Source organism: Salvelinus fontinalis, chromosome 6, assembly GCF_029448725.1.
Source record: "Salvelinus fontinalis isolate EN_2023a chromosome 6, ASM2944872v1, whole genome shotgun sequence".
NCBI classification, from domain to species: Eukaryota; Metazoa; Chordata; class Actinopteri; order Salmoniformes; family Salmonidae; genus Salvelinus; species Salvelinus fontinalis.
In genome coordinates this window covers 25,021,906-25,034,398 of record NC_074670.1, presented here as the reverse complement: position 1 = coordinate 25,034,398, position 12,493 = coordinate 25,021,906, and the positions used below count along the sequence as shown (strand labels likewise).

Below are 12,493 nucleotides of genomic sequence, written 5' to 3'. Positions count from 1 at the left end.
CCACTGTTTTTTTCTTTTGATTAGCAAATACTGTGTGGTGAATTCTAATCATCTAGCTTTTTTTAAACACAACAATAGAAAACATACAAACAAACAAATCAAATCAAAACAAATGATCAAATGTTATTAGTCACACGTATAAAAGAGAAGGAGAGGGAGGCAATGCAAAAAGTCTGGGTAGCCATTTGATTAGATGCTCAGGAGTCTTATGGCTTGGGGTAGAAGCTGTTTAGAAGCCTCTTGGACCTAGACTTGGTGCTCCGGTACCGCTTGCCGTGCGGTAGCAGAGAGAACAGTCTATGACTAGGGTGGCTGGAGTCTTTGACAATTTTTAGGGCCTTCCTCTGACACCGCCTGGTATAGAGGTCCTGGATGGCAGGAAGCTTAGCCCCAGTGATGTACTGGGCCGTTCGCACTACCCTCTGTAGTGCATTGCGGTCGGAAGCCGAGCAGTTGCCATACCAGGCAGTGATGCAACCAGTCAGGATGCTCTGATGGTGCAGCTGTAGAACCTTTTGAGGATCTAGGGACCAATGCCGAAACTTTTCCATCTCCTGAGGGGGAATAGGTTTTGTCGTGCCCTCTTCACGACTGTCTTGGTGTGCTTGAACCATGTTAGTTTGTTGGTGATGTGGACACCAAGGAACTTGAAGCTCTCAACCTGCTCCACTGCAGCCCCGTCATTGGGAATGTGAGCCATGACCAGTCTTTCAAAGCACTTCATGGCTTCAGACATGAGTGCTACGGGTCGGTAGTCATTTAGGCAGGTTACCTTAGTGTTCTTGGGCACAGGCACTATGCATGCTCGCAGTACACGTCATGGTAATCCATCTGGCCCTGCGGCCTTGTGAATGTTGACCTGTTTAAAGGTCTTACTCGCATCAGCTGCGGAGAGCGTGTTCACACAGTCTTCCAGAACAGCTGGTGCTCTTATGCATGTTTCAGTGTTATTTGCCTCGAAGCGAGCATAGAAGTAGTTTAACTCGTCTGGTAGGCTCGTGTCACTGGGCAGCTCTCGGCTGTGCTTCCCTTTGTAGTCTGTAATGGTTTGCAAGCCCTGCCACATCCGACGCGCGTCAGAGCCGATGTAGTACGATTCGATCTTCGTCCTGTATTGCCGCTTTGCCTGTTTGATGGTTCGTTGGATGACATAGCGGGATTTCTTATAAGATTCCGGGTTAGAGTCCCGCTCTTTGAAAGTGGCAGCTCTAGCCTTTAGCTCAGTGCGGATGTTGCCTGTAATCCATGGCTTCTGGTTGGGGTATGTACGTACGGTCACTGTTTGGACGACGTCATCGATGCACTTATTGATGAAACCAATGACTGATGTGGTGTACTCCTCAATGCCATTGGAGGAATCCCGGGACAAATTCCCGTCTGTGCTAGCAAAACAGTCCTGTAGCTTAGCATCTGTTTCAACTGACCACTTTTTTATTGATCTAGTCACTGGTGCTTCCTGCTTTCATTTTTGCTTGTAAGCAGAAATCAGGAGGATAGAACTATGGTCAGATTTGCCAAATGGAGGGCGAGCTTTGTATGCGTCTCTGTGTGTGAAGTAAAGGTGGTCCAGAGTTTTTTCCCCTCTGGTTGCACATCTAACATGCTAACATTGTAAGGGCTGTCGCTCTCCTCATCCTCGGATGAGGAGAGGAGAGAAGGATCATCAGACCAAAATGTAGCATTAGGGAAATAAGCCATCTTTTATTTAACACGATTGCAACACGAAAAAACAAAACACTTTCAAAAATACAAAACAAGAAAACGACGTAGACGAAACCTGAACATAAACTTACATAACTAAACGTAACACTTACGGACAGGAAACAGACTACATCGAAACGAAACGAACAACCGAACAGTCCCGTATGGTGCAAGACATAACACAGATACGGAAGACAATCACCCACAAACAAACAGTGAGAACACCCTACCTAAATATGACTCTTAATTAGAGGAGAACGCAAAACACCTGCCTCTAATTAAGAGCCATACCAGGCAACCAAAACCAACATAGAAACAGATAACATAGACTGCCCACCCAAAACACATGCCCTGACCTAAACACCTACAAAAAACAACATAAAACAGGTCAGGACCGTTACAGAACCCCCCCCCCTCAAGGTGCGAACGCCGGGCGCACCAGCACAAAGTCCAGGGGAGGGTCTGGGTGGGCAGTTGACCACGGTGGTGGCTCCGGCTCTGGACGCTGTCCCCACACCACCATAGTCACTCCCCGCTTCTGTCTTCCCCTCCCAATGACCACCCTAAAACTAACATCCCCTAAATGAATGGCCAGCACCGGGAGAAGGGGCAGCACCGGGACAAGGGGCAGCACCGGGACAAGGGGCAGCACCGGGACAAGGGGCAGCACCGGGACAAGGGGCAGCACCGGGACAAGGGGCAGCACCGGGACAAGGGGCAGCACCAGGATAAGGGGCAGCACCAGGATAAAGAGCAGCACCGGGACAAGGGGCAACACCGGTACAAGGGGCAGGTCCCGGCTGATATACTCTGGCAGATCCTGGCTGAGGGACTCTGGCAGATCCTGGCTGAGGGACTCTGGCAGATCCTGGCTGAGGGACTCTGGCAGATCCTGGCTGAGGGACTCTGGCAGATCCTGGCTGAGGGACTCTGGCAGATCCTGACTGAACGGCTCTCGACGCTCATGGCTGGCTGACGGCTCTCGACGCTCATGGCAGGCTGACGGCTCTCGACGCTCATGGCAGGCTGACGGCTCTCGACGCTCATGGCGGGCTGACGGCTCTCGACGCTCATGGCGGGCTGACGGCTCTCGACGCTCATGGCGGGCTGACGGCTCTCGACGCTCATGGCGGGCTGACGGCTCTCGACGCTCATGGCTCTCTGACGGCTCTGGCTGCTCATGGCTCGCTGGCGGCTCTGGCAGATCCTGTCTGGTTGGCGGCTCTGGCAGATCCTGTCTGGTTGGCGGCTCTGGCAGATCCTGTCTGGTTGGCGGCTCTGGCAGATCCTGTCTGGTTGGCGGCTCTGGCAGATCCTGTCTGGCGGGCGGCTCTAGCAGCTCCTGTCTGGCGGGCGGCTCTAGCGGCTCCTGTCTGGCGGACGGCTCTGTAGGCTCATGGCAGACGGGCGGCTTTGCAGGCTCATGGCAGACGGGCGGCTTTGCAGGCTCATGGCAGACGGATGGCTCAGACGGCGCTGGGGAGACAGATGGCTCAGATGGCGCTGGGGAGACGGACGGCTCAGATGGCTGGAGGAACTGGAGGAACCGGAACTGGAGGCACCGTGCTAAGGATAAGCACCTTCCTACTAGTGCGGGGAGCAGGGACAGGGCACACTGTACTCTCAAAGCCCACTCTATACCTGATGCGAGGTACCGGCACTGGTGACACCGGGCTGAGGACAAGCACATCAGGATTAGTAGGGGGAGAAGATACAGTGTGTACAGGGCTCTGGAGACGCACAGGAGGCTTTGTGCGTGGTGCCGGAACTGGAGGCACCGGGCTAGATACACGCACTACAGGGAGAGTGCGTGGAGGAGGAACTGGGCTCAGGAGACGCACTGGTAGCCTAGTGCGTAGTGTAGGCACTGTAGGTACTAGGCTGGGGCGGGGAGGTGGCGCCGGAAATACCGGACCGTGGAGGCGTACTGGCACTCTTGAGCATTGAGCCTGCCCAACCTTACCTGGTTGAATGCTCCCGGTCGCCTGACCAGTGCGGGGAGGTGGAATAACCCGCACCGGCCTATGTAGGCGAACCGGGGAAACCATACGTAAGGCAGGTGCCATGTATGCCGGCCCGAGGAGACGCACTGGAGACCAGACGCGTTGAGCCGGCCTCATGACACCTGGCTCAATACCCAATCTAGCCCTGCCAGTGCGGGGAGGTGGAATAACCCGCACTGGTCTATGCACTCGTACAGGAGACACCGTGCGCTCTACTGCGTAACACGGCGCCTGCCCGTACTCCCGCTCTCCACGGTAAGCCTGGGAAGTGGGCGCAGGTCTCCTACCTGCCCTTGGCCCACTACCTCTTAGCCCCCCTCTCTCCGGTAGCCTCTACTCTCCTCAGTGCCTCCAGCTCAGCTTTGGGACGGCGATATTCTCCCTGCTGTGCCCATGGACCTCTCCCGTCCAATATTTCGTCCCAAGTCCAGAAGTCCTTGTTGCCCTGTCGAGCTTTCCCTTGCCGCTTGGTCCTAATTTGGTGGGTGATTCTGTAAGGGCTGTCGCTCTCCTCATCCTCGGATGAGGAGAGGAGAGAAGGATCATCAGACCAAAATGCAGCATTAGGGAAATAAGCCATCTTTTATTTAACACGACGATGGCAACACAAAAAAACAAAACACTTTCAAAAATACAAAACAAGAAAACGACGTAGACGAAACCTGAACATAAACTTACATAACTAAACGTAACACTTACGGACAGGAAACAGACTACATCGAAACGAAACGAACAACCGAACAGTCCCGTATGGTGCAAGACATAACACAGATACGGAAGACAATCACCCACAAACAAACAGTGAGAACACCCTACCTAAATATGACTCTTAATTAGAGGAGAACGCAAAACACCTGCCTCTAATTAAGAGCCATACCAGGCAACCAAAACCAACATAGAAACAGATAACATAGACTGCCCACCCAAAACACATGCCCTGACCTAAACACCTACAAAAAACAACATAAAACAGGTCAGGACCGTTACAAACATGCTGATAGAAATTTGGTAAAACGGATTTAAGTTACCCTGCATTAAAGTCCCCGGCTACTAGGAGTGCCGACTCTGGGTGAGCGTTTTCTTGTTTGTTTTCTTGTTTGCTTATGGCAGAATACAGCTCATTCAATGCTGTCTTAGTGCCAGCCTCAGTCTGGGGTGGTATGTAAACAGCTACGAAAAATACAGATGAAAACTCTCGAGGTAGATAGTGTGGTCTACAGCTTATCATGAGATACTCTATCTCAGGCGAGCAATAGCTCGAGACTTCCTTAGATATCGTGCACCAGCAGTTATTTACAAATATACATAGTCCACCGCCCCTTGAGCATATAACCAGCCAGCTGTATGTTGATAGTGTCGTCGTTCTGCCACGACTCTGTGAATAATAAGATAATACAGTTTTGAATGTCCCGTTGGTAGTTTAATCTTCCGCGTAGGTCATCGATTTGTGGCTATGTCGTTTCTTAAACATAAACAAGCATACGGCCATTTGAACATAAACGTCTGCTTATCATAAGAGAGCCATTGATAGCCTGGTCCTAGATCTGTTTGATCTGTCTTGTCAATTAGTTGTCATTGTTTGCATAACATGGAGCGGAAAGGACTGATGGCATGATGATGGCACAAACAGACTGGTATCCAGGAGTGTATCTTTGAGTCGCATTAGAGTTTCTATTAGACACATTCAGGTAGGTCCCTCCGTTTCATTTTTTCTGCTTTGTTTGCATCAGTCTCTTCTGTTTGGTTGCTTTTGGTTGCTATAGCTAGTGAATACAGGCTACCGTCCATATTTGACTGTCTGTAGACGTAGATGGGATAATGGCAGTTCATGTGCTAGTCGGAACTAGGAAACTGCATTTCCGATTTACTAACTGGTTGAACTAGTCTGAACTAGGAAACTGACATTTCTGACTTCCTAACTGGTTGTAGTTGTACAGGTGCTGCGTTCAGTCAGTTAGCAAGTCGGAAATGCAGTTTCCTAGTTCCGACCAACACATGAACGCGCATTAGCCTGTTTTTACAAGTTCCAGGGAGTTCTGCCTCTAGTTGCTTGTTCAACACATTCACAGTGTATTTTTTTTTATCTTTGGGGAGGACACATCATCTGTTTAAAATTGCAGGCTACTTGCACAAAATTTTATCTTAGTAGGCTTGTATGACAATGCTTTATTTGAACAAAACACATTTAATATTGAACAGTCAACTCAATGTATTTGAAATAAAAAGTAATACAAAATTATAAAACACAATTCATACACCATGCTGCTAGCATAATCAAAAGCCACAGTTGTTCACGTTCCGTTTTTGTCTTCAGTGTATCTGTAGTTTAATAAAAAACACAGGATTTGGCAAAAACTGCTACTCCCTGCATTCATTGGGAGAGTTAGGTAACAGCACCAAACACGCATGTCCGACCCGTTCTAATTATACCAAAGTGATCCGACCTGATTGTTGTCTGGCGCGGAACCTAGTGGGAAATAACACTGTCTGAAACTAATGAGAAGGACGACCGTATTTGAATAAGGTTAGTGCAATTAGTATCTTGTTAGCTCGATGCTTTGTTTACCTAAAACGCGCAAAGAACGATGCAGTTAGCCATGGAGCTTAGCTAGCATGATTTAGCTTCTTGCTATCCGAGTAATAAAGATGACAGCTAGCTACTGGTGTTCGTTCATAACACGGGAATAGTTACTGTAGTCACCGATTACATGTATGTGAGGTTACATGCTGTAGCTTTAATGCATGTGACAGTAGGTGTCAAATTAAGAAGTGCATAATTCCATCAAATATTGGGTACCACCAATCTGTTTCCACTATCATTCCACTCCTTATCAATCCCTGGAAATGACATGGAGTACAAGGAGGGGCATGTTAGCAAAAGTGGTTCTGTATTTCAGACTAGACCACTACCAACAAAATGTAAACAATGGTTCAAAAGCATCCCATGACCTTTTCAAATGCATGCTATGCTTCTCTATGCTAACAATTAAGTGTGGGAACAAATACAACAAGCAACATCATGTTTCTTGTCACTGTTGGGCAGGTGTGTGCTTCTGCGTGCCACCAGCAGAGATGAGTTACGCCATGCAGCTGTTGATTCACCGTGGGGATTTCTGTCATGGCCACACACTGATCCCCCTGGCCCTCCGGTCCCTTCTCCGCAAGCTGAGTTCTGGTCCCCGTGTGAGCCGCAGCCTTCGGGAGAGCTACCAGCTGCTACAGCTTGAGCTTCCGGACGAGGGCGAGAGTAGTCCTGCGCAGGTGAAAGAAGCCTACCTACGCATGGCCAAGCTGTACCATCCAGACTCGGGCGCTGCTACGGCAGACGAGGTACTGTTTGCGCGGGTAGAGGAGGCATACCGCGCCGTGCTGGCGCACCAGTCCCGGCTTCAGAGCTGTGGGGGTTCGATGGAAGACGAGGAGGAGAAGGTGAAAGGCGTGGCTCCTCAGCACCGCCACTACCTGAGCTATGAGGGCGTGGGCTCTGGGACGCCTAGCCAGCGCGAGCGCCAATACCGGCAATTCCGAGTGGATCGGGCGGTGGAGCAGGTCCTCGACTACCGCCAGAAGGAGCATGAGACGGCGGCTGCAGCCGAGGGGGCGCTGGTGGAGAGGGACGTCCGCCAGCGCAGCCGGCAGATCAAGGTCACGCAGGCAGTGGAGAGGCTGGTGGAAGACCTCATTCAGGAATCCATGTCCCGGGGAGACTTCCGCAACCTGAGTGGCGCCGGGAAGCCCATCAACAAGTTTGAGCACAACCCGTATGCCGACCCCATGACCCACAACCTCAACCGCATTCTCATCGACAACGGCTACCAGCCACCCTGGATTGTCACGCAACGCGACATCAGAGAGGACATCGCGCAGATCCGAGAGAGACTGCTGCAGGGCCGGGCGCGTCTCGTCGACCCCATGAACCCCAGGGAGCATGCTCAGTGGCAGCAGCTGTGTGGGGTGGTGGCGGATGACCTTAAGAAGCTCAATAAAACGGTGGATAACTTCAACCTGATTGCGCCCATGCTTACCATGCAAATGGTCCACTTCAGTTTGGAGCGTGAGATCGACCGCGCAGAGAAAGCAGCCATTCAAGGCAGACAGGAGAGGAAGAGGGAAAGAGTGAGGGAGTGGGAGGAGCAGAGAAGAGAAAGAGAAAGGGAGCGGGAGAAGAGAAATCAACACTCTTGGCAAGGCGGCCTGCTGGCATGGATGCAGAATTTACTAAAATGAGCAATGGGCCTTGAAGCAAAATTAGATAAAAAAGGATATTTCAAATCAAACTTTTATTTATAATTCATTTACACAGGTGTCAACACACTTCGAGAGGATAAGACAGAGGTGTTGAATCATTTGTCTTTTATGTCATTTGCAGTGTTTTTGCTACATTGGGTAGATTACTGTAGCATGTTATAACACACAGAATAATAGAACAAGCCACTACTACAACACGGTTACTTGACCTTACTGTAACTCAACTGTGCTTTACAATAATGCTACACGTGTCAGTGTCTGGACCTCAGGACACAATGGTAATGGTATCGGACTACAATAATCCATTTAATGAAATAGTTTTTATCTACGTTTATAAGCTAAGCGATTCTAATTACATTGATTTGTTTCTTTGCTGAATGAAGGAATGAAAGCATAGAATACTCAATGTTCGTTATGAATGAGCAGTTGACTGAAACTGCTCTGAACTCAAATACGGGGAAACAGAAACCTCTGAAGATTTTTTCGCACACTTCCAGTCAGATGAAAATCTCTTTAAATAGGATGACTGACCGAATGCTAAGCTACGATGAGTGGAAGTGTGCAGTGACTTTTTCCAGTTTTGCATTTTGCCTCCCGCAACTTCACTAATCGATTATGGGTGTGTGCGCTAGATTCTGCCTATGATTGCATTACAATAAGAGGTACTGTAACTCAATCTCTTTCTCACTTGTCATCGTGACTATAATATGTTATATTAGGATTGAGAACATCAACACTATTATCTCCTCACTATCCATCCCAACCTATCCTGGGAGCTGCTCCAATGCAGCAGGGTTGCAGATGACCATGGGGTTCTTCCCGTTGTCTCCAATACGTGTGTCTGCCCCATGCAGTGCCTGTGTGACGGCCCGTGGGAGGGTGAGTCCTTTGGTCCAGTCGTGGGCAATGTACTGGTGATACGGATCGTGGGAGCTCTCTAGCTTCTTGGAGCGGATGTAGCTCAGCATGATACCAAACGTGAAGAAACTAAACATACCTACCATCAGTAGAACGTACACAAATCCCTGAGCTTGAGCCTTAGGTATAGCTCCGCCCACTGGGAGAACGGCATGTTGGGTAGTGTAGTTTTGAGAGAGTACTGGGACCAGTAAACCTGTGCCGTTCAGACATTGCTGTAGGAAGGATAGCAGGAGAGTCTGCAGCTCTGTGCCGTTTAAGTGCAGCATTGCTGATCTCTGCTGGTTGTGGAAGGGAACTGCTGCTCTGTCAACTGATGAGGGAGGAGAGCCTTGGTCAGTACGCTCGCACAATGAGACAAACAAAAACACACATTGCAGAAAGTCTTAACACAGACACAGCACAGACAATTTGACACACACAAACACACAAACTAATGCTGCGGAACTCACTTCTCTGTTCTCTTGCTGTGGATAAAAATATTTTATCTCTAGTTGCTCCGATGGCTTCTGCCTCAGTTTCTGTTGACTTACCTGTGAAAACATGGTATTACACATCTAAGACACAAGTGTGGAACAAATTAGCAATCATAGAAGAAATATGTAAAATGAAGAGTGCAAATACCTTTGGAAACTCAAGGTATTGTTGCTCAAAGGCGCTAGTAGAAGAGGATGATGGTGACCTTTTTAAATAGAGTACTCCGTTGATTTCGAGGTCTCCAGATCCCATAAGGGTATAAACTGTAAGGTAATCTGGTTCCACCTACACTTCCACTCCAAGACTTGTCTTTCTCTCGCTCTCTCTCTCTCTCGCTCTGTCTCTCTCCCTTACACACACATACACACACACACACACACACACACACTGACAGACACAAAGAGCTTAACCACGTCAACACGTTTAATGAGCCATAGATGTCATGTCAGAGGTCAAGGTCAGAACCTCCGCATGGTATGGTAGTGGTGCCGTGTGATTTACTCTTATGACCGCAGGACACTGGTTCAGTTACGGACACTTCAGTACAGTTAAACCTGTGTGGTAATAACTCTGTTATAGTTGTCTCCATAGCTATGATCACCTGGTCAACATGCTTCAGTGTTGTAAGGTGTATGGTCAGTTTGTGGTCACTTCTGGATTGTCATATCTGTATGTATGGTGAGTCTTATGTTCATGTGTGGTTGTGATGGAGCTAGGCTGTAGAACAAAGCGGCATTCAGACTGGAGGGAGAGTGGCGAGATTAAGTTACAACAGGAGCAAATCACAAATCACCTCCAAACGTCCTAGCTATCCCACTGCTTTTCCGTGTGTGTGTGTGCGTGCATGCGTGTGTTACATAGAGACTCACCTTCAGGGGCCTAAGCAGTCCAGCGAACATTCAGCATTGCAGACAGAATGAACAACATATAATTGTGTCAATAGTCCATTCTACATGATAAACATGTATATGCATGTTTCAGTGTTATTTGCCTCGAAGCGAGCGTCACCCCGCTCCTCCGCTCTCTCCACTGGCTTCCAGTTGAAGCTCGCATCCGCTACAAGACCATGGTGCTTGCCTATGGAGCTGTGAGAGGAACGGCACCTCCGTACCTTCCGGCTCTGATCAGGCCCTACACCCAAACAAGGGCACTGCGTTCATCCACCTCTGGCCTGCTCGCCTCCCTACCTCTGAGGAAGTACAGTTCCCGCTCAGCCCAGTTAAAACTGTTCGCTGCTCTGGCACCCCAATGGTGGAACAAACTCCCTCACGACGCCAGGTCAGCGGAGTCATTCACCACCTTCCGGAGACACCTGAAACCCCACCTCTTTAAGGAATACCTAGGATAGGATAAAGTAATCCTTCTAACCCCCCCCCCCCCCCTTAAAAGAGTTAGATGCACTATTGTAAAGTGGTTGTTCCACTGGATATCATAAGGTGAATGCACCAATTTGTAAGTCGCTCTGGATAAGAGCGTCTGCTAAATGACTTAAATGTAAATGTAAACATATCCCAGTGACTAGACCCCAGGCATTCTGCACCTAAGGAGTCCTTGGGACTATCTCATAATTTGCAGATAAAATATTATTTGACTATGCCTTTAGATGTTTGGTGTAAGCCTATACAAAACAAATATCCTATAATCCTATTGTATCTTTTTCTGTGACCTCTGGAATAATTGTATAACTTATCATTATTGATCATATCTTACTATTTATTGCTGAATATCAAGGTTGTGTGGTCTAAATTCTTATCCGTTAGCAGAGTTTGCCACCTGCTGGTTATTTTGGATTAGTTTGTGCCAGGACCGCTGGCTCAGTTGCAAATGTTCCATTCAAGACAGATACATCCTTCAAACACAAAAGGAAAAGTCCCGAGTTTGTGAGCACATCTGATTTGATTTTCCTTGCTCCATATATGACGGTTCAAATTCTGCCTAAAAAAACTATGAAGAAATATACAGTGGCAGGTCAAAACGATCATACTCAACACTTCCACTGCAAATCAACATTCATTACATTCCTATAGGTTGATCATGTCAAATACATATTTTTTTTTATCGCTTTGGTACTACTTTCACAAGTGTGATGAAATTTCACAACTCAAAAGAGATCATCAAAAAGGCTGTTTTTTTCTCTCAAAACTTTAAGTAAATTTTCAATAGACTAAGTAAAACAATCTTACAGTAACTTTTTCACCAAACCTAATCAGTGTTTCATCTAGAAATACCTTTCATATAAAGTAATTGCCTTTCACAATGCAATGCTCACAATACTTTTAATATGACCCTCTTCTCATTTGTGTAATGAGTATGATGGGAGACAGAGTGCTGGTTTCAAGCGCAGGGTGCAGCAGGTGTTTAATTGTAAAGGACCACAGGAAGAGGCAGGTAGCTGGGTCCAGGGGCAGGCAGAAGGTCATACACAGGGGCTCCAAAAATGTAACAGTACAGGCAGGGAAAGGCTAATAACTTAGTCCAGGAGATCAGGCAAGAGGTTGATGACAGGAAATCCGATAGGCAAAAGGTCAGACAGGGAATAGGCAAAAAGGCGTCGTTAGTGAGGATGGCCAAAAACTACGATACACGGGAGGACTCATACGGGAAAAAACAGCGCTCCAAATAGAAATGTGTATCAAAACAAACAATACCTCACAATGATGGGGTGCAAAGAACTGAACTAAATAGTGTGTGTAAATGACATGCAGGTGTGTGAACAGGTAATCAGAATGCAGGTGATTGGGATCTGGAGAGTGAGCTGCGTTCAGGGGATCTATATGTTTGAGAGTGAGTTGGAAGCAGACGTTACAATTTGTTTTACAGACATGCCGACATGCACGCATTTTGCGTACCAACTACGCAATTCTCTGTCCATGTACGCAGTTCGAGATCCGAGTTAAAAGTACGCATAAATGAATAGGGCCCGATTTTGTATAATTTTTTTTTTACACACATATATATATATATATATATATTTACATGTTAATAAAAAATACATCCACTGAGTAAATCTAACACCCCGATTGTCGAGCTGCAACACACAGACATGTACGGAGTTTGTGTCAACGGACATGGAGATTAATACATCATTATTCGACGTAGTTAACCCGTGTCTGCCCCTCCTGTTTGTTGTGATGCTGAGTTTGCCA

The 12,493-nt window shown here is 47.8% G+C and overlaps 2 protein-coding genes across 2 annotated transcripts; one reads left to right on the top strand and one right to left on the bottom strand.

The window, feature by feature from the left end:
• Positions 1-6,066: 6,066 nt before the first annotated feature.
• dnajc28 (DnaJ (Hsp40) homolog, subfamily C, member 28) lies at positions 6,067-11,077 on the top strand. Its single transcript, XM_055925670.1, has 2 exons — positions 6,067-6,228; positions 6,748-11,077. The coding sequence occupies exon 2, from the start codon at positions 6,777-6,779 to the stop codon at positions 7,929-7,931; it is 1,155 nt and encodes a 384-aa protein (XP_055781645.1). The 5' UTR covers positions 6,067-6,228; positions 6,748-6,776; the 3' UTR covers positions 7,932-11,077.
• On the bottom strand, positions 8,717-9,139 carry LOC129857434 (potassium voltage-gated channel subfamily E member 1). Its single transcript, XM_055925671.1, has one exon. The coding sequence runs from the start codon at positions 9,137-9,139 to the stop codon at positions 8,717-8,719; it is 423 nt and encodes a 140-aa protein (XP_055781646.1).
• Positions 11,078-12,493: the final 1,416 nt, after the last annotated feature.